Source organism: Mycteria americana, chromosome 10 (assembly GCF_035582795.1).
Source record: "Mycteria americana isolate JAX WOST 10 ecotype Jacksonville Zoo and Gardens chromosome 10, USCA_MyAme_1.0, whole genome shotgun sequence".
Taxonomy (NCBI): domain Eukaryota; kingdom Metazoa; phylum Chordata; class Aves; order Ciconiiformes; family Ciconiidae; genus Mycteria; species Mycteria americana.
Window position 1 is genome coordinate 17,370,725 of NC_134374.1, and position 26,269 is coordinate 17,396,993.

The window sequence follows — 26,269 nt, forward strand, 5'->3', positions numbered from 1 at the left end:
AAAAGCCAATATCCAACTAAGCAAGAGGGAAACATTAAGATATAAAGTATATTTTACATGCACAATACCTGGAAAATCAGACCCTTCTTTCTGGCAGCCATTACACGTGTGGGACAACTACCAGGTCAGCATCCTGAAATCAATGCTAGATATTCAAAAACCACCAAGTTTCTTGCAAAAAGTGGCAAGATGGAGTTTGATGACCAACAAGTGCACATCAGTCCAGCAGGAGAATTGCTGTAGCCACACCAGAAACACTCCAGTACATAACGCACATTCTCAGAGCAGCTTGCGAAAGAGCTCCTACGTGGTGAGCAGCTCCTTGGCTCCCTCTTGGGGAAAACACTGAAATAAAGAAACTGGCGGTTTGGGGGACCCGAGCACCATTACCTTAAATGCTCTTGATTTTCAGGAATCCTCCCAGACTCTCTGAAAGAGATGCCACTCTGGGAAGTCCAAGCATGTGAAGCAGTCAGTTTTGGCTTCATGTGAAGCAATGCAATTGGCTTTAGAGACCACTTTAACTACATGTTTGCTTCTGTTTGAAATATTCTGCAAACGGGTCCTGGGAGAGGAGCACCCTGGACCATTATCTTAGTTCAGCTTTATTTAGCTGAGTTCCCCCTGTAGTTTCATTGGCCGAAACACCACCAGGTATGAGACACTTTCTCAGCCTACAAAGAGGAGAGGGTCACCCTGGGAAGCGTTACGGCTGCAGATACTAAAAATCCAAGGTGGGAAGGCAGTCGATGCATTTAAGCAGCAACAGCTATTTCCATTTTGTGCATCCATTTGCCCTCTCTCCTGAACACCCTGACTTCATGGGCGTCTTCAAATCTCCTCCTCCATGTGAGCCACCACCCACACTGCTTTCCTTGCCCAGCCAGCAAGAGTTTCCCCCTACAGGACATCACTGATGTCCCTGCGAGGGGATGGGGGATTTAACTCTCAGCACCCCTCTCTGCTCGCAGCAAAAAAATCCAATATCTGCCTGCGAAGGAGCTGTTACTAGTATTTCATAGGAGCTGTCTGTGCAATAGATCAGAGGGGGCAAGGAGGAGAGGAGTGGAAAGGCACTCTCTCTTCAAGCACAGCAGAGGATTTAATCCTCGACTTAACAGCCAGGCAGCCAGGGGCTGAAATCTCGGTGCCCCCTTCACGCACACACACTGTATCCTCTCCCTGCCTTGTCCCCTCCACGTGCCGTGGCACCTACGTGACCTGCCGGATTGTGCCACCAACACCACAGCATTGCAGCAGGGGACCTAAGGTGACATCTCTGCCTATGACGGTCCACTGGTATTCTCAGCAGAAAGCTGGAGAAGGCTATCATCTAAAGTCAGGTTTAATCTGCAAATAACAAACTTACATTTGCAGAAGGATCTGGACTCAGCACCTTTCCATTGCTGCCACTTCACCCAGCCATGGCGTCAGCAGGACCTGGACCGGGGCCACCGGCCGTGGCCCCGGTGAACCGTCATAAGCAAAGACCTCACCCTAGGTCCTCCCCTGCAAAGCTGCAGTGTTTATAGCACTGTTTTAAGAAGTTTTAATTAACAATCAGTGAGACACTATTGAAATAATCTTTTTTTTTTTCCAATTGTACTTCTCACTTAGGCAGGGAAACCCAAGATTTTCCAGAAATAGGTACAGATAGAGGACACATTTTTCCTTAGGCAAAGTAAGTACATTTTATTAAGCGTGTGATCTTAGATGCTTCAGCAATTTTTTTCAAAATATAGTTTGATGCTATTTTGGTCCCTTCAGTGTTTCAGGTCAGTGTTGCAAGTACAGGCTAATTACCACCTGAGGTTACTGATCAAGAAGTCATAATTAATATCTCAACATTTCACCACTTCCTGATTTTATTTCTATTTCTTCCCTTATGCAAACTACTTAATAGCAAACGATACCTTGCAAAGTAGGGTGATTAGAGGAGATTTATGTATAATTATAAAAAACATTTCCAAGTTCTATTTCCACATTCTTTAACATTCCTGAGGGGCATGTGTTGCAAGAAAAAAAAAATCTCCATTTCTACTAACCCTTCCTTCCCCTTTATGCTATTCATTCTGTACTTGCCCATCTTCATTAACTTCACAGTTACTGCCAGGACATCCTCAGAACTGGTGAGTGGGGCAGGGAAAAGCAGGCAGGGCACGAGCTGGACCCTGGTGTGAATGGCTCCGTCCAGAGAGGACAGCCAGGGCTCGGTTGCGGGAAGATGGTCCTCCAGCACAGAGCAACGACCGAGAAGAAACCCAGCAAGGTGGTCATGCATCCCAACGCAGTGCATGGAGGCAATTGCCCCCATTGCGACTCCAGAGGAGCTACCCCTGGCACCGTGGTGCACCCTCCCATGGAAGCACGGCTGCGCTGAGCTGCTGCTGCTCTCCCCTCTTGGCTCACCACCACCAACCCACCCTGACCAAAACCAGTCATGGCTGCAGGGTTTTCACAGCATAGTGCAGAAGACTCAGTGGAGGGCAGCACACAACCACTTCTCCTCTCCGTGCAGACTTTGCACATCCATCTGAGCTGCAGCACAGGTGGACACCGGCTCTGTAAAAGGTTTCTTAAGGAAACGAGCAGTGTCCAGGCCACAGACCACTCCTGCGCCTGGTTAACAAAAGATAAGCAGTGCTGGGGAGGGGAAGGGAGACATGATTCACCTCTCCACGACTTCTTGTCCGTTCCAGCAAAGAGTGTCATTCTGAACAGCAGAGCTGTGGTTGCAGATGTACTCTGGCAAGCTGCTGTAAAAACTGCTGTGGGACTTCAGCTTCGTAATGAGTTCCCTGGAAGAAAGGGGGGAAAAAAATGGTGCTCAGTTAAAAGAGGAAAAGAAGGTGGGGCTGGTGCATTTTAACCAGTGAAGGTAGTCACACAAACACAACAAGAAAGCAGCTGGGTGCAAACAAACCATGAAGCATCAGTCTTATTTCTGACCTCAAGTAGCATTTTGCATCATCCCCTGATGTTATTCAGTCAAGGGCTGAATCTGTGCTTCTCAGGGCAAAACCACTGGTGACAGGAGGGATGCTGGGGCAGCAGAACCTCAGCCCAACCATGCAGCACGCCAAAGCCAGACACACTCTGCACTCTCACAACACCTAAGGCAAGGTGCTGCTGGCTCAGGCCCTGTATACATGGGACGCATCTGAGCGGCCCAGGCTGCCAGCAGACCCCTCTGCTTTGCAGAAGGCAGCGGAGGCCCTTCAGGAAAGGACAGCCTTGTCACTTTGTCCGCCTGACATCGGCCATCCAACATCCCTGCAAGGGCAGGTGGCATTTTTGGTGGCAGACCAGAGCAGACACTCTCAGCACAGACTTGTACAGATGGGTAACGCCGGGTTTCATGCTGCACTGTTGAAAATACATGATTTCAAGGCATAAGCTGGGCTGGCCATAGGGTCACAGTCTGCATTTGCAGGGGCAGGTTACACTCAGCAAAATGGCTCTGCCCAGGGAAGGCAGGAGGAGCCTCAGAAGCAGTGCTTGTGCCAGGCAGAGGGGATGCGAACCAGGCTGTGCCCCACCCTGCACCCTCCCTTCCCAGCACCAAGGACCTTCGTCCCCGGCAGGTCCCCTTTGGCAGCAGTCCAGAGGTGCCAGGACACAAGCTGACCCCAGGGACGCTGACAGCCACCAGAAAGGGGAGAGGGGCTGCGGGAGCAGGGTGCGCCCGTCCCCCCAGCCCAGGTCTGTCCCCTTGGGAGCACTCAGCAGCTGTCATCGGGAAACACTGGCAGATTTAATCAGGTAAATAGCACAAAAAGTATGATAATGTGAATAGCAAGAACTGGAGGAAGTAAGACATGGCCTCACAGTCTCCTGGCTTGGGTTCAGCACGTTTCTCCCTTTGGCAAGGGGTTATTTCTTGGCCTCCTTCCTCCCTGGGAGGGATGACGAGGGATGAGCACCTCGAGCTGGGAGCACTCTCGAGGCGTCCCCTCGGTGCCCCCCGTGGTGGGACTTCCATGCCCTGCCGGCTGCGGGGAGCGGCCCTGCAGCACCGGGCTGTCAGACAGAGCAACCTTAGGCAGGCTGGGGTGCAGAGGGGGTGTCCAGCTCCCTCCATCCCTCTTTGCTTGGGGATTTCGTGGGGTTCCCTCTCCAGCCGAAGCTCCCGACTGCCAGCTGGGGGCAGGCGAAACAAGGAGAAGAGGCCCCAGCGCCAGCGAAGGCAGCCTGCGCCGCGCTCCGCTCCCTGCCCTGCGCCGCGCCGCGCTCCCCTCCCTGCCCTGCGCCGCGCTGCGCTGCCCTGCGCTCCCCTCCCTGCGCCGCCTCTTGGCTGCCGAGGAGCCCGGCTCTGCCCCGAGCGGGCCGACACAGCCCGTGCAGGCAGAGCCGGCAGCCGACGGAGGCAGAGGGCTGCCCGAGTCCTCCCTCGGGTCACCACAACGCAGCCAGCCGGGGTATGGCAAGCACCAAGTCCATCACCGTCCATGCCAATAAACGAGGGTTTGCCCGAGGAGTCAAAGCCCCTCCAAAGGGGGGGGGCTTACAGTGGGGCAGGAGGTCCAACCAACACCATTTTGAAAGCCAAAATGAGGCAAGACCTGGGTCTTCAGTTATGCCAAACCCTGAGCAGGACAAGCCTTACGCTGCCCATCGCACCCAGCTCCTTACGTCCTAGGCACTGCCTTGCTCCCCGTCCCACAGACCCCGGCAGCGCTGGGGCAAACGGGTGGAAGAAAACTTTCCTGGGGAGCAGAGCTCCCCGCCAGGCAGGGAAGGCAAAGGGAGAAACTCCTCCGTTATCTGCAGGTATGAGCTCACATAATTCATCACAGGAGATTTCATTAGACTTCACAGTCCTCAAAGGACATCTCTGGCAGAGCCTGGGCTGCGTAACCCTCTGACGTGTTGAGACAACACAGGAATGCAAGCCCCGGTGCTCTATCTCATGGGAACCTTATCAAGAATGTGATCCTGTTACTCTTTAAACAGAAGTCCATCCAACTTAGTCTATCCCCAGTTCCAAAAATTGCCAAGCTTGCCTCTTTCTCTTCTGCAGGGATTTTTCTTGTATTCAAGACAGCAGTAAAGGCACCACACGTCTCTCGGTGCACTTTCAGATCCAGAGGGGAGATGCTTCTCCCTGACACACCAGCATGAGCCCACTGAATTACAGCCTTTATTTACAGGGGGAAGGAAGCACCGGGTGCAGTGCCAGCAGCAGAAGCACCTGCTTCACTTTGAAAATATTCAGTAAAAGGCTGTTAACGTTCCTGAACTACCATAAAAGACTGCACAAAAAAAAAAAAAAAAAAAAAAGAAATGAGTCCCCCTCATCTACACACAGTGTTACACGCAATGTTTCAGGCTAGAGCAACCATTTCCACCTATAACTACGGCTGTTGAGTATTTCTGGCACTATAGCAGTGCCCAAGAAACCCAGACAAGGCATTTGGTGTGTGAACCTGGGTGCCTGGTGCGTTGCAAAAAAGCAAAACAAAGATGAAAAGCAGGAGGCAGCTCTACAGGTTAAAAAAAAAAAAAATAGATGCACTAGGTGAGAAAACACATGTAGACACCTCGCTGCACTTCAGAGCCAGCTATAGAGCAGCTCTGATGTTCAGAGTCAAAACCAGCTGCAGGTTTATGGGTAAGGGAAATAAGGAGCTCTTCTATCCGTTTCTACAGGGCCATCCCGTATGGCGACCGCTCCTGCAGCCCATCCCGTGGGCACCGCGCTCAGCCTGAGCATTCTCACCTCCTCCTGCTCGACAAAGTTTCTTCTTGCTCAATGTGAGTCACCTTCAGGACTTTCTTGTCAACAAAAAGGTCTTCAGGGTAATTAGCTGATCGATACTGCCTCTGCTGAGCGTGGCCACATAACCGGCTGATCTGGAAAGCACAAACACAGCAGCATGAGGAAATGCTGGGACCAGAAATACTGCAGGAAAATAGCTGAGATGCACACTGGCCCCTGCCCACGAGCTGGCCTGTCATCCTGTCATCCCCATCTCTCCCATAGCTCGCACAAGCGCCTGAAAGCAAACTGCTGCCCTAAGGATGCAACCCCGCTCTTGTATGAGCGGGAGGGAAGGCAGGAAACTCCAGGCAAGATTTTTGGGTGTTGAAGTTCCCCATGACTGTCAAAGTCCCTGAGCTGCAGCCGTTACTGGCAGAGCTCCCTGCGCCAGGTTAAACTCATGCTGGTAGGAGGGGGCTAGAGATGTTCCCCACTCCTTCCCTGCTGAAAGCCGCAGCATCTCGGGACGTTATGCCCCACCGCTCTAGCCAGGCTTTTAAGTAACACCTCCCCTCCAAAAGTAAATCCTGAGATGCCAGTCCTGCATCTCGAGGCAGCATCCACATGGCCTGCGCTGCAGGTGCCCGGGGATGAGCATCATACATGTCATTACTAATTTAAAAAATCAGGGCCTAAAATAAAGGAAGCATTATGGCTACAGCCCAGTCATACCATGGGAGGTCTTGATTAACAGGGCTCTGTTAATGACACAAATTAGCTCATTAGCACACAGATGATTCAGTAACCGGCTGCAGCGGCAAGGGAAGGAATCCAAAATGCCTCATTAAAGCTCTCCCCCGCAGCCCATGTCCCAAGACTCAGGCAGCAGTGCTGCGGCCGCCACTGCAGTCCATGCTGCGGATGGATTTGCAGCCATCTCCTTCTCTGGGAGACAACCGAGACACAACTGTTCCCCCGAGGCACCAGTGCCGCTGGAAAATTCGCCTTTTGGACCATACCATGCTATTCTGCAGGACTTGTCCATGCTGGGTTGTGAAGGGGGCTCAGCCAATTGCGGGGACCATGAAGGCACCGCAGCTAACACCAACCCCTCTTTCCTTGAGCCTCATCCCACCACCTGCATCCAGGCTTGGGACCAGCCACGTACCCATAAAATGCCTGTTCTTCACAGCACCTCATTTATCTTCATGCCACACAAACGAAGGCAGACAGCTAAACTCTGAGTTAGCCGCACACTGGAGGCTAAAAGCACACCTGCCCCCCAAAGCTACAAGCATCTGATGTGTAAAGAGAAGAGATTAATTCTGTTCTATTACATCCTGCATTTGGGTGGGCAAATAAATTAGTAATGTCACCTCTTTCATTATCAAGAGCAGCACAGTTTGTTTGCTCAGGCTGCCATACAACAAAGAGTAAAAGAGAAACCTCCTGGGAGCTGGGCCCTGCCATTTCTGGTTCACAGAACGGTGGGAAGAGATGCTGCCACTGGTCCCTTCTGCACCTGCGGTTGCCTCTGCCAAAGCGGCTCCTCTTGCAGCTGCCAGGGGAGCAGTTTCTGCAGCATCTCACCCGTTTCTTTTCTCCACTGCCCTCCCTTGGCTGTGTTTCCTCTCTGCCTTGCCAAACCCAAGTCTCACAGAAGAATGTTATCAGCCCTACTGCCCTCCCTAACTCATGTGGCAGGCTTAAAAACAAGAGGGAGGAAGGGAGTAAGAAAAAGGAACACCATGTTTTGGGCTGTTTTCTTTGCCTTTGGGGTTTTCCTTTAGCACCCACTGCTCTCCCATAAAATTCTCAGGTAATCCCCCATGCAGGCAGCCAGGACTAGAAGGAAACCATGGGGCAGCAGGAGACCTGGACTAGGGCATTTGGGACACCCAAGACCCCACCACTGTAGAATGGGTCTGCACGTCCCATGCTCTCTCTGTGCTGGCTGGTGCCACTGTCCCTGCAAACAAGCAGACTGGCAGGAGAGCACGAGGATGCAGGGGGGTTTGCAGACCTCGCCCCCCCAAAGGTGCCCTCCAAGCCCGTGGGGAGGCCAGAGATGAGACCTGCCGCAGAGCTGTCCCCGGGGAAACACAAGGTATGCAAACGCGACGGGACAGAGGGCACAGAACAAGTGACGACACAAAAGTAGCATCGCTGCACCCACGCTCTGCACGGGCACGTAAAGCGGAGGAGAGAAGCAGGAAAAGGTCGGATATTTTAAGCTGCTGCTTGTGATGACTCCCTTTGATTCTCCCCAGCTCTGTGAAAAGCCCCCCCTTCCCTTTCCAAAGCCTGCCTTTGAGCTGGTGAAGCCTATTGAACCCCGAGAGAAGAGCAAGTCCAGGATCAAGGCTTTTTTCCCCAAGGATGCTGAGACACGCTGAATGCGAGGGGAGGGTCCGAGCGACAGCACCAACAATGGCACTTCAAACAGCAAAGCGGCCAGGCGGACCCGGGCTGCCTCGTCTCCCACCCGGCACCGAAGGTCTCGCAGCCCCTCTGCTCCCAGCTCCTGCACGGGAGCTGCAGCTCAGCCACATCCTCGCAGCCCCCTCGGCGTCTGGGTACCACGGGCTCCTGCGAGGGATGGAACCACAAACAGGACCGTGCTAGCCCTGACATGGGACAGCAGATGAAATCTTCACGGATAGAAGCTGGAAAGTCTCAGCAGTGCATCCAAGTTTTACTTATTTATTTATTCAAGGACCAATTAACCTTTTCAGGAAAAAAAAAACCCAAACCTTGCAGCCCATCTCGCAAAGTCACAGTGAAACGATTGTCACATTTGTGTCAAACAAAAACCCGGCTGAGATCTGAACTTTAAATAAAGTGAGAGAATGTAGAAGTAACAGATTGCCTGCTCATTTGCAGGGGCAGCATCGCGTGTGCTTTTGGGGGGAGGGAAGGATTTCACAAACCATCTGCCAAAGTCTGCTGGGCCACAAGTGGTCCTAGGACAACAGCTCAGAAATCCTATTTCAATCTTTCCCCTTTTTTGAGTCCCTGCTCCAAGCTCAGGAACACATGAACCCAGTTTCCCAGTCTCTTCCTAATCACCGCTATTTTAAAGTGAGCTCCAAATTTTAAAAAGTCCAGAAAAATGCCACCGTAGGGCAGTTGGAGAGGGAACAACACAAGCCTCAGACCTTGGGGGGAAAAAAGTGAGATGCTTCAGCTCTCCAGGCATCGCTTGCTTTGGCAGGAGCAGCAGAGCAAGGGCAGACAGATCCCCAGCAACGTGGGAAGCCTGCAAGACTGAGAGCAAAAGGAAGGCAGCATATCTAATCGCATGTGCTAAACTAGTATCGGGCGACAGTGGTTAATACGTGGTTGCCTCCCACCTCACAACTATAAATGTGAAATTCAAAGCAAATCGACAGAATGGAACCGCTGGCTCTTCTCCTTGGGCTCTGCATGCTATCAGCAGGATCATAAATATACACAAGTCCTTATCTAAAGTATATTCAGTGCAAGAGCCGTGCAGTCTCTTATTTCATGTCTCACACACGGTCCCAGAACAGGCGGCAGCTTGAAACACCATGCCACAAAAAAACGCATAAGTAAATCAAATGGCAGTGTGGTTTTTAGGCAACAAGGGTTGGGGGTTTTGTTTGTTTTTAAGAGAATCTGCCAGCCCACTGAAAAACTGCCACGGGGGGGACACAAGGCAAGGAAAACCTTCTCAAAGCCCTGAACTTTTACAGTCCCCCAAAGCCACCGATACTTGAACAGCCAAAGCTAAATTTCTCTGCCCCAGCTCGTTAACAAACTCACTAATTACCCGATTTCATTAGCCTCCTCCATGCGAGTGTGACCCAGGCCACGAGGGGAACACTTTGCCTCCTGCCGACTGCTACCCACCGCCCCATTTCTTTATTCCAGCCGCAGGGCGAGCCCGTGCCCGCCGGCCGGGCAGAGCTCCTCGGGGACCCCACGACGCCTCGGGACCCGCCGGCTGCCAACAGCCCTCGCGCCGGATGGGGAAGCAGCTGGCTCCCGATGCCCCCGGGAGCCGCACGCCATGTAATAGCTCCGCTTTAGAGGGAACATTGATTTGAGAGGAGCACAGGGATAAAGCTAATGGAGTAGCACTATCAGCCCGCTTTAACGCTTCCCCATTAATTTAGGATAAGAGGTGCCGGAGGACTGCAGGGAACCTGTTTGCGGCTGCACGGAGATGATGCACCATGAGCAGCTGGGGACCAGATCCACCACCACGGCTGCTTCCAGTCGGGTCGACTGCAAGGGTGTAGAGCACAACACCGGTGCATGTGGGTGCCCGCAAGCCAACGCAAACCGAGACCACTGCGATAAGGTTAAATTATGTCCAAAAACGGGCAGTGACACAAGTACCAGGTTCTGTGCAAAGCGTCAGACCCTCGGGTGCAGCCGATGGAGAGCAAAGCCCGTGTGGGTACCCCCAGCCTGGCCACGGCAGGATGGCATTGCTCGCAGCGCCGGGGCCACCAATCGAACCCGCTCCGCTGCCCAGGCACGAGGCACCCAGGGCAAATACCTCTCGCCTTGCGTATCAGCAAGCAAGTCCAGGTGAGGAAAGACTGGAAAGCAGCACATGTGTGATCCTCAGTGCTAATCTGAGCATCACTTTTAAGAGTAAAAGCGTTTTAAAGGTAACTTTCTATACGATTTTTTAAAAAAAAAAAAAAAGGCTAATCAACTTCCCCTTGGAAGAGAAGAGAGTGCATTAGACACTGTTGAATACCTCCTGCTGCCACTTCTCATTCAGCCCATGAGCTCCACTCTGCTCCAAAGGAGAGCTTGCTATATTTGACCTTTGCTTAAACTTTACGTGGAGTTTCCATTTGTCTTCTCTGTGAACTCTTCTGCTTACAGATTCGTTCTCCAGGAAGACCCAGTATTTTTTTTTTCCTCAAGGGGATGGCCTCATTTTTGAAGATTTCCTCCCGCAATCTTCTCTGCTCTCTGGAGTTCACGTATGTCATTTTATACCTATTCCTCAGCTTCCTTTGGGAGAAGCTGCACATTACACTGAAAAGCGATTAACTATTATAATTGATTCGAACACAGCCTCTGAAAGGGTGATTTGCTACGGCATGCGCAGCAGAGACGACCACAGACCTCAACAGAACGTGCTGCCTTTGCAGGAACCAACTGGTGCCCACTAAACCTTGCACACGGTTCAGCGATGGAACCCAGTTTGACCAGTAAGGCTCAGTAACGCAGCTGCCTGCATTGGTGCTTCTTCCCCAATTCTTTTTCACAACCTACTCTGCTAAACACCACACGTATTATTAGCATTATAAACAGGGCATAAATGTGCTGTTCATCTTCAAAGTCACCATAAAAGTGAACCTGAAGTCTATTACTCAAGCGCTGCTATAGAAATCCGCTTAATTAAATTCTAAAGGGCTTAAACCAAAAATATACATTGTGATGATGTGGGACAGAACATAAACTTTTTAATAGTAGTAACCAAGCACATTTACCATTTCTACAGGTGTAATAAAAATGCTAATATATGTTAATGTTTAGTCTGTGGTTAATGTTTTGTCTTGTTAATTTCCCCAGGGCTTTTATTACTGATTTAAATCTGCCACACTACCCCAGTGATTGCATCGCCTTCCACAAACTGCACACCACACTCTCAAACGAATGCTGATTAATAGAAGGGAAGAAACATTTAGCTAGGACAAACACTCTTATTATATGCTTGTAATCATTATATACATTTTGTCAGGAAGATGGGAAAGAGACAATTCCCCACTCCCTCACTCTTCTCAGCGGAAAATATGATTATGGGCATAAAAATGAATTTACAAGCCTTTATTTTAGGAAGCGCATCATTATTAACTAAGTAATGATTGTTCTTCTGGTTCCAGGCACTCGAGCAGAAGGAACAAACTGAGTATGATAACACAGATGTCTTCTACGCACATTTCACTAAAATCCCTCATTAACGGAGTACTAAATGTTATTAATCAGCTCTATAGTATTACGATTTCCATTATTCAGACAGCACCTTGCAAGGATTACGTAAGAGACAACATCCTCCCTCACTCGCGTGGAGCAGCAGGAATCGCGGGAAGTGACCTACTCTCCATGCCGAGAAGAGCGTTTAATAATGCATTACCTTTAAATAATGCAACGCTATAATGTGTAAAATGCACACAAACACTAATGCTTAGAATAACAGAGCGCCTGTCACACCAGCGCCCACGGTGACGCCCAACACATGCTGCAAACACGCGCTACAAACGCTCAGGGACCCCTGCAGCTACCAGACCAGGTTACGCTGAAGACCGTCACCACCTGGTTTGAAGACCAGGTCTTCAGACTCCTGCAGACCAAGAAGGAATTAGAGACACATTTTTAGAAGGAAATAAAACTTATTTTCTATATCCCATCCTTCATGTACAGCATCACAAGACACTTTGCAGAGGCTCAGCATCACAGCAGGAACACGGGGCCCACAGAAGACCAATGGGTGCCCCCTCCCTGGCCTCATTTCTTGTCTGCAAAGACAGCTCTGACCACCGACCGAGAGAAAAATGAGAGAGGGCTCAAGACTTGACGGAAGAGGAGCCAACGGCACAGTCACCCCCACAGACCCCAGCTGCTGCCCAAGGCGCTTGCCATGCCCCAGTGCGACCCAAGGGCTAACTGGTGCTGGTTCCTCAGGGGAGGGAGCAGGACGTGTCCCCACGCAGCCACATGTATTGGTGCGACAGACGTGACCAGAGCCGGCAGGTCTGATGCATCGCGTGGTTACGCAGCCACTGTAGCCCAGAGCCTGCATAAGAGCGTGGGTGCAGCAGCTCAGAAGAGCAGTGGGGAGCGCAAGAGTTTCAACCCTTGGAGCTCATTGCTGAAGCTGGCTGATCCCCATCTGCACTTCCCCCTGCTGCGTCAGGGTTCAAATAGCTTAAATCAGTCAGAGACCACACTGCATTTCCATCACTGCTCCCATTAGGGCATGCCACCCTGTCCCCAAGAGGACCTGATGCCCCGTGTCACATACGTGTGCTGCAGCATCCGGGGCACTTCCACGCTGTGTCCCACCACATCCCCGACCCCTGCGCCGACCCAGCTTCTCCACCGTGCAGGATGCCCTTCCCTCAAAGGAACCGTGACCTTAGCTTGAGTCGAGCCCTTTCAAACCTACACAAAATAATGCAAACAAGATGTTTCTTCTTTCTGGCATCCCCAGCACACAGCGTTTAATCTACCAGAGAAAGCTGCTTTGTGTTTAAGCAAGAGGCTGTTTATTGTTATTTATAGGTAGAGAGGAAGTTGGACTAAATGATCACAGTTGTTCCTTCTGCCTTTATAATCCATGACGTACAATTAAAGCACAACTTTTCAAGTCAGCGTTTCCCTCCAGTGTTTTGTTAATTCCGTATTTAACACAAAATTTCGTATTTCAGTTCGTACGGTCGGACCTCAGCAGCAAAGCGCAGGGCAGGCGGCTGGTGCCCAACCAGCTGGGAGAGTCAAGGAAAAAGCATTCGCTTAATTTTCAGCACACACTTACGCAGTTTTCCCAAGCAGAGACATTTCCCAGAACAGGGCCCCATAGCATCCTAATGCACCATTATGGCTTTAAGTTAGATCTATGCAATATGATGTTTCTTAGACAACCAGACTAAGGCTTTATTCTTGGAAAGAGAAGTCAGCCTTCCCTGAAAGGTGACAACAGAGCAAAAGGGAAGATGTGGGAGCGAAATCCAGAGAAAAGCAGGAGGGTGTTAGACTGACCGAAGCCAGGTTCGGGAGCAAAACGCGACAGCACCTGGACCCGGGCTGCCGGTGAAGCCCCGAGCCCGCAGCGTGGCTCGTGGGGGCACGGCTGCTCCTGACCCCACGCTGCCGCTGTGCCTTCGGGACTCCCGTTCCCCACGGAGGCTGAAGGTGTTCCACACTCAATCAGCTGACTTCAACATTAGCGCTGAATCATCTAACTTGCCAGAAAATTTGGACTCAAGGTGGCAAAGCCCCTTTGTGCTAAGGATGCTAAATACGCTGCAATTATACAACTGTGCTTTGTGCATACTATAATACTTGCACAATTGCTACTGCAGGCCCCTAGAAGACCCTCCTGTTGCAGGCAATTAAATCTACTCCATCCCAACAGACTAAAAAGCGAAGCAAGGAATTGGCTTGAGGGATTACCAGTTTCTACCAAGAACTTAAAAAAAAAAAAATTACTTTCTGCACCTCTACCTGTTGCAGAGCGCCAGTAAGCGAACAATAACCCCTTTGAGAGCACCAAGGTCAGCACAGAGGCTGCAAGCTCCGGCTCTCTTGGAGGAGAGGGGTGGCTGGGACTGTCCCGTCTCGCCAGCAGCCGGGGGGAGCGGAGCCCGGGGCAGCCCCGCTGCCCGCAAAGGTCCCCCCACCGCCGAGGCTGGGGCGAGGAGAAACAGCACGGGGCGAAGCCGGGCAGCACGACGGCTCCAGGCAAGCGCCGTGCGCTTGTTATTTTCCTTCCCAGAGTTAATTGGTTTCCTTTGCAGATTTCTGTGGGTTTTAATATCGCACCGTGTTTGTGCCTACGGCACTACAGAAAGGAACAATCCGAGAGAAATAAATTCCTAGCAGCTTAATTTAGAGAGGAAAAACAGATACCTGCCATCAGTCTGGAACGTAAGCCAGCAAGCTGGAGACAGGGCCTATAATAGGTTATTTAACAGCAGCCGTGTCAGCTGGGTTGCAAATGTGGTCAATACCTACTGGTCCAACTTCCCCCCCACAGCCCCGAGCAGAGATTCAATTATTCTTTGAGAAATACACTGTTAAATAATTAAAAAGTTACTGCATGACTTTTTCCTCTTTTTTTTTTTTTTTTTTTTTTAAACCAGACCGATTCAATTTTGGAAGTATAAAGCCATTATAATGTGTCAGCTAGCAATTAGCTACTGTACACTGTTTATTCTTGAATATAATCTTTGAGTAGAAGGGCAATATTCTTAGAAACGCAGCATTAACTTGTTCCTCAATGACTTTAATATGGCTCTTTTCAAATTACTGCTCATAAAATCTCAGGGAAGAAAAATCTACTGATGATATCCCATCTCCTTAATTAGTTCTCTCTCTCTATCAGCAATCCAATAGCAAGTGTAATATTTATATAAAATAGAGCACACAAGGCTTACTGCTAACTCTGCTTTAACTGGTGATATCAAAATAAGCAGGTAAAAAGCAATGCCCATTTTGCAACCTACACAGACTGTGCTCACACGTACACGCAGCTTTTCAGATTTATACTTCAATAAACGCTTGTACTGAAACCATCCCAAAGGTTTTTACGCCACTAAGAGTATTTTCCACTATAAAATGCCCTCCTCCCTTCCTGTGCTGAATGCAAAACCCTTCTGACCCCAAAGGCTTCGGTACCCGTCATTCCTCCCCAGTCACCCGCCCCTTACAAAGGACCATAACCCTACTTATTTTAAGCTCCCCATAGGAATAACCCCCCCAGCAGCCACCTTTTGCTCCCTCCATCCACCTTTCTCTTTCCAAAGACCAGCTTCCACTAAAACAACAAGGCTGGAGGCCCCAAAGTTCACCAAATCATTTCAATGGTTTTTTAAGCTGCTTAATATCTTCAGCAGAATAATTACAACCATTTGTTTTCCAGCTAAGCCTGGACCAACCCCACGGCACGTTACCCAGCCTCTGGCGAGGCGTGCACGAGGCTCTCCCCACGGCCATGCCATGGACCTCCCCAAGCAAAGCCTAAATTAGAAGCGTAATAATTGTTATTAACGGAAAGTGGTAAAAATATCTCAGCACAGCAGAGATTAGCTGCTGGTAATCAGGAAGGGCTCAGGAAGGCCCGCTGTCCTTTTTTTTTTCTTTTTTTTTTCCTTCACCTGTTGATTTTTCTTAGTTTTGAAGCTACCAAATCCATACTAATTCTTTTAACCCTGACAGTCAGTCCTAGCCTAATACAATTAAAGGTCAGCACCAAGATAATTTACCCAAAACATGGCAGACAAGGTAAAAAGGCTCCCATTAGATTTTTGCTCATGATAAATGAATTACATTTTTCCCAAAGACAAATCAGGCTTATTGAAAATGTAAATCATTATTTCCTATAAAGATATAAATATCTCCAGGGCTTTTTTGAGACTTTGTTGTAACACACCTTGTTTTTACATGTACTGCGGTTAGTACAATTGAATTACAGAATGACTTACAGTGTTAGATTAGCTTCTGCTTGATTGAGAATATCTTTATAATGGAAATCGGTGTGCACTTTTAACCTCGTTACAATGCTATAATATATTAATCAGACATATAATAAAGTGACTCATTCAACAATAGGCTGTTTGCAGACAGAAATGAAATGAATTCAACTTTATCACAACACCTTTATTAACAGCGTCAAACTGAGGACTAGAATTTGATTATGAGAAGCAGATTCCAATAAATTGATATGCAACAATTCCAAAACGAGGGGGGGAAAGCATTAGATTGACAAAAGAAAAACGGACTAAATACTTTTAATTCATTTTTGTGCATCGTCTTTACTTTCCACTCACCTTGCAAGTTGTAAGCTGGGCATTTCCACAACTCACTGAAAAGAAAAATCTTGCACCAAAATCTTCAGGTAGAAAGTGCTACTGAAGTGCTTTCTGGCTCCTAACCAGCAATGAGAATTGCATGAAGCCAGGCTCAGGATGTCCTGGGCATTCTTCAGCACCTGCTGTGCAAACCCTTTCGGACCCGTCTGCTCTGAGCTACTGGTGCCATTTTGCTGGTCAGAGCCGTCCCAGCATCACCTCGCGCGGTTCCCACTGTCCTCAAGCACCCTCCGCTCCCTGCTTTTTGGGCTGTCCCTGCAGGAGGAGAGGGAGGAAGGATGACTTAAATACCAGCACAGGCAGCTGAGATATCTACGGAAATACCTGCTCGCCGGTGCTCTGGAGAGCAGCAGCATGGAGTTTATTTGTACAGTGATACAGATCAATACATGCAATCCAAGAGTTAATAAGTTTTAGAAAGAAAAACTCAGAGCACGTCAGTCACCCCCAAATTATCCTCACTAACCACCAGGCTCACTCGCCCTCTCCAGGTCAGTGCCTCAGAGCATCATCTCCACCACCACTGATGGCCTAGAAGAGAATTAGGTGTGAAAATTGATTAGGTTAGAAAGATACACCTGCATAAAGAATTGCTAAATTCCCCAACTGCTGGCTGGCTGGCTTTTTTTTTTCCTTTGCGTTTTTTTTTTTTTTTTTTAAAACAGAAATAACTCTGCCAAAGTAGCTGTAGGCTATCAGCACAGCTTTCTGCAGCCTGATCTCGCTCAAATGAGACTTTGAAAGACTAATGCAGTTACTAGCAAGCTTCGTCCCCCAAGAGCAGGCTCCGTGCCCTCAGGGGTTTATTAGTGGACGAACACAACAGGTAGGGATGGAAAAGGCCACAGGTTCACTTTGCAGTAACCCGAAGAGGCCGAGAGGACTGCGAGAGCTCTGCTGGCAACGAGGGGTGCGTTGCTGCAGCGGATGGCTGAAAAATCTGCCTCGATTGTTTGTTGCAACTTTTTGTTTTCAGCTGAATGTATTTGTAGATGGCATCTTTCATGCCCGGTACCTCAAAGCCACTTTACAGTAAGATGTAAAAATGATATCATTCACAGCACCACACACGGGCAGAGAATTCAAAATGAAGCAAAAAAACCTCATTGCAACCCAGCCCCTCATCCTCTCCAGCACAAAACAAAATGCCGCTGCTCCGCCTGGGCAGCTCTGGGCACTATTTCTGCTTTGCAGAGGGTCGCTTTTAAGTTTCTGGTTTGTTCTTGGCTCATTCATCAGCATTGCTAATGGGAGAGTTAGTTCTAGTTTTAAGGCAGCAACACTCACGGGGGTTACTGTCACTGGAAGTAAACTCAGTGTGGTTAAGATGAAGGATGCCCGGCAAATGACCCCAGATGGAGGTCTTAGTGGAAACTGCAGTCACGGATAATGAGGCCAAAAGAGGGTTTAGCGTAAAAAGCATAAAGAGATGGATATTGGTAAGCACGAGTCTGGCATTGCAAAGCTGCGAGTCTTAGGAAGGATAAAAATCTTCAGGAAAGGAAATGGGCCAGAATACATTTTGCTAATAAGGCATCTATGTTAATAGAGGTTGCGGGAGGCTGCAGCAATCTGGATGGCAAGCAAGGGAGCCATGTCCGCAGGGCTGACACTTGGGGAATTTTATCTCTCTGAGAAAACAAAGATGTGCGGCCAGTTTTGAGAGAGAATCCCAGAGGCAGCTCCCTGATTCCCCAGTAAGCGTAGAGGGCAACAGCTTGTCTGGAAGGATGGTCAGGACTGAGCTAAATAAGAAGGCAGGCAGTTCATGCCATGGACGTTACTTCTCCGTGGGCTCATCTGAAGCCAGGCGGGTCAGCCCAGACCTGAAAGCCTCCCGGTTCTGCCATGCACCAGCCTGTAGCACCCTTCAGGTAAACTAAATCTGGATCTCAGCGAGGACCCTGAGCATAAGCCTGGTTTAACTCTGCAGGAGGTTCAGCTGTAAAGCTCAGCTGCAAACGCAGCCCCGGGGAAGGGGCAGTGCCCCCGCTCTCCCCGTTCGGAGGGGCAGCTCCTCCCCAGCCAGCACCTCTCCCACGGCTCCTGAGGCGGCAGAAGCCTCAAGACACCCGGAGGGAACTTTCTGATGCTGTGATCTTTGGTTCAGCCTGAAACTCAGGTTTTTTCCGCTTAAATCCAATCTACTTCAAGACCTCGCATTATGTCCTTGACCGTTACAATTTATTACAAAATGAGACACTTGGAAATTTCGAAGCCTAAAGCCCAGTGCCCAAGGAACAGGCACCCCCGTACCTCCCCTCCTGCGATGTGCACAGTCTGCTTTGGATGACATGATCACCAGCTCTCTCCTCTCCTACATCCCAAAGCATCCCATGTCCAGCTGCCAAATACGGCTGTGATGGGAGCCAGGAAAAAGAAGACACATGAGAAAAAAAGAAGATGCTCTGTGCAGTGAAGAAAGCTGCATAATATTGCAAAGCTGTGAACCCTCATTTCCAACTGTTAAGACCGTATCCTGCACCACTACCTCTGCTAGCTCTTTGTACTAATGTCAGGGCATCTCAGAACGAAATATCTTTTTAAATGCTTGGGAGCCAGCTGCACAACAACAAATCAGCTCCTCCACTAAAACAAAGAACAGGCCAAGGCACGGTACGTGCAAACAGGTACACAGACCCAGTAATTAATCTGCACAAGGTCTTTAGGCTTGTTCTGACTTCAGCTCGGAAAAGATGCAAGACATCCCACTGTGTGCAACCTGCATGCATCTCGCTCACGCTGTAGCCAACATACGATTTGAAGTATGAGATCAAGCCAGGCTCAGTGGGCGCCGTATGATATTCCCTCCCATAAAATGCAGCAGCCTTAAAAAGCTCTTTTTAAGCCGCAGAGTAGTGGGGATGAAGTTGCCACCAGCTGAGTGATCTGCCTCTGACTGAAGTCAATGAAAAGATTCGTGCGAGCTTTAGTGCAAAGTTGGGTTGGGCATCAAACGTGCTGTCAAAGGATGCTCCCCGTGCTGCCGTGTGTGCGCGCAGGGAGGAGGGGGCACCGTTAGCAGCTACCTTCTACTTTCAATTAAAAAGAAAACATCACTGCAAATTCCACTGAAATGGCACAACGTGCCAGAGGCTAGAACATGTCCAGTTTAAACGACACAGGGAGAGCAGAAAAGGAGAGGACGATATAAAAGTTTACAAATAGAAGCAAAATCAAATGCTATTTTAAATTAAACTCGTGTTGATATTCAATGCCGTCTCCTCTGGCTTTGCGCTGGCAGGTTTGAGCATCACTGGCCACATCCACTGCTTCCACCTAGCAGCTCTGCAGAGTCCCGTGCGCTTCCCAGCGCAGCCCCGCATGCTTGCCCCGCTTCGTCCGGACCCAATTTGGTGACAAACTGACCCAAAGCCTCACCATGCCATCAAGGCAAGCAGGAGGGGAGACCAGCACGCCACTTTCCCCATGCTGTACCCCAGCAGAAAAAGGGCAAGGCTGACCAAAGACCATGAAAGCATGCTACCCATGTCCTCTAGAGGCAAAGCTCTTGTTAGCAGTGAATTAATTAAGTGTGACACCAACGGCCTCCCTCCCCAGGCCAGACAAGAGGTAAAACTTTCACTAGGCTAAGAATAATCTCTGAGCCTCTCCCTTAGAGAGGCAAGTGATGGTCAAGAGCATCCATGCCAAAGTCACTTCCAAAAATGAGATGCAGACCCTTAATTTGCTACTGTGTATTTGAACATTAAGCCAAAGATTCAAGACTAGCAGCAGCATGCCAAAGTCGCTGGATCAAAATTGTTGATACTGGGTTGCAAAACTGCAGGCATGAATAATTTTTGCCCTTATTCTTTCAGCATCAGCCAAGCCACCAACAACGTGGGGATTTCTAGATCAAAATCAATGCCTTACAGTTCAGCGCCTTGCCATATGCTTCCTAAACTATCAGAAAATCTTTAATATCTGAAACCTCTTCAGACAACTAATCTTAATACTCCCAAGGTATTTTCACAGAAACATTGCTGATACTGTCCTCGGTGATCAGGTTTATTTTCATCCTGCAGCAGGAACAGATGCTTGCTTTAACACACCTTATCAGGCACGTTACACTGCCTATCACAAAATGGTTAACAAAAGTACACGATAAACACACCTTGGGATAGCTACGAGTGGGGCTGAGCTTACTGAAAACCAAAACCTCACCCGTATTTCCAGCTTTAAGTGAAAAATGGAGCTAGCTACCAGCAAGCATTAGAGAACAGCCTGAGGATTAAACTTTGCCGATAAAGAAACTGAAAATACAGAGGCTGTACATCTGACTATCCCACGAGCGATGCCAACAGAAGGCAACCCGCATTAAAAGTACAAAGAAACCGATCTCGGTGTCTCAAAGGGAACGACTTCTCGAACAGCGCAGTAATTTCAAAGCTTTCCTCACAAGTCTCTTGCCAGTTCTAGCACAGAAAGAAATCCATTAGCAGATAGGAAAACTCACTGGAGCTCCCTGCCACTGCAACCCATCAAGCAAAGCAGCTTCCAGCAAGCGGCCAGGTGAGCCAGCTCCAAAAGCAGCTCCCGGGCAGCATCCAGGGAAAACCGCACCAGCATCGCCGTGCCGACGAATGCACGGATTCAATGTGTACGGCAACAGGTGATGTTTTCATCCCTGGGTACCAGAAGTCCCTTTACTTATTCTTGAATTTCATCCCTGTGCACCTGCAGGTACTGCAAATTTCTACACCAGTTTTCAACAGAGCAATGCTTCTCTCTGGGGTGCTACCAGCAAAGTAGCTGGTTATCTTTTCAGCATGCTCATGGTCTCCCTACCAGGATTCCCCAAAAAACTGAAGGCAAACAAGGGTCCAGTTTGCATGACCCTGCCCCTCGCTGGGGTTCCCGTGGCCAGCATCAGAACTGGGCTCACACCCAGCACTCTGCCCGCGCTGGCAGGGGTGAGCACTCCGGCTTTGGGATAAGACCAAACCCAGTGTGCACCGTGGCTTCTCCTCCTCTCCTCAGCAGCATGGCTGTATAACCTATTTAACCCTGACCCGAGCAGTCTTTTAAAGGTGTTTGAGGGAATCCCTGCTGTTTTTCTTCCCTGCACAGTGCAAGCACACCGAGAACTGCACCCTGTTTCCATACGGCACCGGTACCCTTCCTCTAACCCGCTCCCCTCCTCAGCACAGATGGGTGCAATCGGTTCAACAAAGGTCTGGCTACCTTTATTCTGCAATTTAACAGGATTTTCTAGAAACTCAGCCATCAGTTCCGAGTGAAGAAACATGCTTTGCTGAGCTCCCTGCTCTTTCCCTTCTAGGCAATACTCTGCAGACAGAGGTGCACGCCTCCAGCGACGGCAAGGGGAGCAGCAGGGCCTGGGCAGCTCTATCAGCCCATTTCTTTGCATTTCTCTCTAGAGATGCAGCCGCCCAGGCTGGGGCACACCTGCCTGACAAGCCTGGACTAACTGAAGTTTCTTGATATGTTTTTTGGTGGCGGGTTGCTGGTGTTTTTCATGATGTACTTTTTCTACGAGGCTTGTAAGACTAATCTTGTATTCCTTTGCAACCTGTTCTCATTCCCAGATTCGGTCATGTTACAGACGCATCAGCTCCACAGTATCTTCTGTGCCCGACCCTAATTGCGCTAACACGTAGGGGTCCTGCCAAGCAGAGAGCCCCGCTGTGCGAGGCGGGGATCGGCGGGTGCAGCTCCGCGTCCAGACGGAGAGGCACCACGCAACAGTTGAAGGGCAGGAGAAGTCCTGCCACCCCCGTCCGAAGGGCTGGGAGGGGACACGTGCCCTGCTGGGTGTGCAGGACAAAGCAGCTAATGCAGCCAAAATCCACATCCCTGTCTCTGACAGCTCACACCTGCAGTGCATCCTCCTCCTCACATGCAATACCTGGCTACAGCCTCACCCCAAGCCACCCACCTTTTTTGGTTCGTATCTCACTATGCTACGAGTCGCCTGTTGTTTCCCATTCTGTTGGGATGGGTTCAAAACCCTGATGAGTTACGGGGCGGGGAAGGAAGCATTAAGAAAAAAATATTTACTTAGACAAATTAATATCTGTGTCAAATCAACAGTCGTCACCTCAACTCTGCAACCTTTCAAAATAAATTTACAGTGCTGGCTTAAGGTAGGGAACCCCAGAGGAGACCAACTATCAGCTATGTAAGACACCCAGACCTATTGTCTCTCTTGTGCTTCCAAAAGCGGAGAAAGCATTAACTTCAAGAGGTGCTGGGGTTGAGTATTTTATGAAGTTTATTTGTACTGCATCTCTCCGATTGTCTTTGTGGTAGAAAGCACGAACAGACTGACTAAAAATCACTCTTCCCTGCATTCATGACTAAAATATCTACAAGAGGTGGACATACTATGCACATTTTCAACCAGGGAAAAAGTAGCAGGTAGGAAAATTAGTATAGATATAGCCCTAGACAGAACTTTTTTTCCCAATCTGCCCTGAGACTCAGCCTCCTTGACAAAGTACTTTAATAGCATATTTTAGGTGTGAAGTATTTAAACAGACAAATTGTAGAAATAATAAAGCCCTAAACACACACCATTGCTGACAAATTAGCTGTTAAAGCAAGGCTTGGGATGGGAACTGTCGACTGCCATATTACTGAATTCACTCTTCTGTGTTGCTGTTTACATACCAGGAACACCACCAGCGTGTAGGCTTACATTTAAATGCATGCCTGGAGGCGCACAGTTTCCAAAAGCTGATTAACAACAGTATGACTCCAGGTCTTGGGGAATGCAGAGCTCCTCAGAAACCTACCTGGAGCCTCTGTGACACCTGTGGAGCTCACGTTCACATGCCCTTTGTAGCCAGGTCTCCTGCAAGCTATAAAAGGGGTCCAGGTCCTCACGCAAATGCCCACAATCCAGCCTAGGGGTGGGTGGCGAGGGGGACGGAGGAGCAGCCGCATGGAGGAAGGATGCTCGGTTGGGTAATGCACCCAAGGACCTGAAACACCAGGAGGAAAAACCACTGCTGCAGAAGTGCTACCGATGCTGTGGAAAACCAAAGCAGCCCAAAGGACAGGCAAGGGCAGTAGCGTTGTTATTCAGGCTACAATCACTATGGGCATGGAAGATAAGTTTTCCATAATTCCAGGGGATTTTAATGACAATTAAATAACCTGTCATTATCCTTAATAACATACAGGTGAATTGAACTTGGCCTACAGAAGCAGTGGTGGCCAAGGTCAGTAATAAAAGAGGTCGATATGAGAAGCCAGCGCAAGAGCAAAGCCCCACATTTTCAAAGACGACTCCTGCGGCATTTTACACTTTCATATGACAATGGTGTCTAAAAACAATCATATTTACAGGATAACAGCAAATACAACTGTTTGCTTCCAGGTATATTCTTTGAAACTCAGTATGTGCTGATAAGTTTAACAGAGAAACTTTCATTCCAGCACAGCTAAAAAAAAAAAATTGCATTCTATCACTTTGGGGCAGAGATATTTATCCCAGATCCCAGATGCAGACCGTCTATCAGAGTCAGGCCATCTGCAATGCTGTAGTTAAGACTGTCAGCACTTCCATTACTGCCCTATTCCTCTACTCAACAGCTCATACCTTTGTTCGTAAAAAAAGTTGCTCTGGGCTCAGGTTTGACATAATACTCTTAGCTGAGCGACATCAGTGTTTTAAAAAGAAACTTTAAAAACCCAGTGGCCATTCTCTTTTAGTGACAGTTGCCAGACAATTGGCTTGCTTGGCTTGGATTTTTTTCCTCTGCACTCCTATAACTCAAAAACGTCTCTAAAGCAAATAAAAGAATCACTCAAGTATTAAATAATCAAGAGGAGTTATGTTTAAATAAGTACCTAACTATATATGGCACTAATGAATTTAAACAGCTCTATCAAGTACAAAAGCACTGAATGGTTTTGCAATGCTCAGTGATTTTTTATTTTAACGGAAGTCAATTTATGTTCTGGTTTGGCAGAGGATGGGCAGATTATGGCTCTACTGCCATGGCTTGTGTTGACTTTAGTGGTGCTCCATCTACTTGTCCTCCCACAAACACATTTCCAGTAGACAGAACAAGATCTCAATATTCCATAATATAACTGACAGTCGTGTTCCTTCACTGTATACATGGACATCTTCAAGAAAAAGTGCATTTTTCTTCTTGTGCCAGTAAGAGAAGGATATGGGAGGACAAACACTTATCCTTTCAGGACCACACAGCAATGCACAGCGTGTGCTTGCAAAACCTGGCATACAGCCTCTAAGGGCAATGTTTCTGTTCTGCCTTAGCACCTACAAGCACGGCAGGTTTGCTGGTGCAGGACATGTCGGATGCTTTTGCTCACAGCTGAGTATGTCAACTGATCTTTCGAGATCAAATAAGCTCACATTATGTGTAGAAGTAAGTTTTGTTTCTTACTGCCTTGGAAACGCCAACTGGGCTTAGAGTTGAGCTGGGTTTTCTCTCTTCTATACATCATTATCACCTGTAACATGAATTCTCCATCTCACCTGACCTCAGGCTAAACCTACAGTTACATCTCTGCTCCTTTGCTGTTCCAGAGAGGGTTGACAGGTTCTGACCGACGGGAGAAGAGCCTGCCCTGGGCATGACTTCTGCTCCACGGCAGCAGAAGTCATGCCCAGCAGAGCTGCTGCCCCCGGACCCCAACAGCGGGAACCTCCCTGCGCTCCTGGGGACACAAGAAACACTTGGCAGGCTGCTGTAAAACAGGGATTTTCTGCAGAAAGGGGCTAAGGCATGCAGGCTGAAAGCCAGTGTTGTGCACCGTACCCTGGAGCCTAACGTGCAGCCCACGAGTCCTGCCCGCATCCATCTGCCCGGGTGACCAACAGCAACACCCAGCCCTCAGCCACAACCTCCTCCCGGTCGCCGCAACACAACAGTAATCCAACTTACTGGAGAGTTGGTCCCTAAATCCCTTCTAAGCGACAGAGAGCTTGCACCACGTGTGCCAAACTACCCAGGGGGTGTGAAACCGTGGGGTGCCGTCACGTTATTTCACAGCCTGCATATGTGCGGTGGCATGTCTCGGGCAATCACCGAGCAAAGATGGCACATAAAACAGCACAGAAGAGTGCTGCTGGCTGAACGCCACATAGCTCCAAATCCATAAGCCGATACATTTCCACGGTCCCCAAAAAAGATACGAGTTAGTTACAATGCAAGTACTACAGTGACCTACATAAACACAGTTCTTTTGTAAACAGGAGTCAAGAATGATAGGAACAAGCAGCTAACAGGGAAAATGGTGGCAGATTTTAATCACCGTTGGCTTTAAGCAAACTATAACAATATTCTTGCACCTTTGCCCCCACCCCCAACTCTACCCTACCTGCACGGAGCAGCTCAATTGTGTCTCAAGAAAAATCTCCTCTGCAAAACAAGCATTATATTACCACAGTCCATTTGTCCTCGGCATTCAAACAGAGCAGCAGGATTTTCTGAATAAAAAAAGCCTCAGTTTCTCTGGAGGCTCAGAAATTCACACAATGTGTTTTTAAAAAGTCAGGTCACTCCTAATAAATAATAACCTCATCCCCGGGATTAAAGGCAGCCCAAAACTCAAATAAGCTACCAAAAGCGGGAAAACCAGATCTCCTTTAGTAAATCAGGAAGCAGGGGATGCCACGGTACACGCTTTCAGTTGGCGTCTATTTGGAAGTACATTTTAGTGATGTTAAAGGAGGCAGGGGAGACCTGGGGAGCAGGACCAGCCTTTCAGAGCTACCCGAGGCAAGCACAGCACCCAGGGTGTTCTGAAGATGCTGGGACATCTCAGCTCCCGATCTCATACCCCAGCTACAAGGCTGATGCCAGGATGACTCCAGACCCTTCTGCTCTGACCAACCTGAAAAGAGGCAAAGTCCTTAACTGAAGCCCAGGTCATGCAAACACCGGTTTCAAATGCTACCAAAAGTTTTAAAAATCATAGAATTGCAGGGAGAAGAAAGGAGGAGGTGGTAATTGGAGCATTTGGAGTTTGTTGGCTGGAGGAC

The 26,269-nt window shown here is 48.9% G+C and overlaps 1 protein-coding gene across 1 annotated transcript in view; it reads right to left on the reverse strand.

The window, feature by feature from the left end:
- GPC3 (glypican 3) overlaps nt 1–26,269 on the reverse strand; it is a 155,204-nt gene that overhangs the window by 56,415 nt on the left and 72,520 nt on the right. Inside the window, exons 4-5 of the mRNA XM_075512926.1 lie at nt 5,720–5,853; nt 2,673–2,798 (exon numbers count right to left, since the gene is read on the reverse strand). Coding sequence (XP_075369041.1) covers nt 2,673–2,798; nt 5,720–5,853 — 260 coding nt within the window. The remainder of the gene's footprint in view (nt 1–2,672; nt 2,799–5,719; nt 5,854–26,269) is intronic.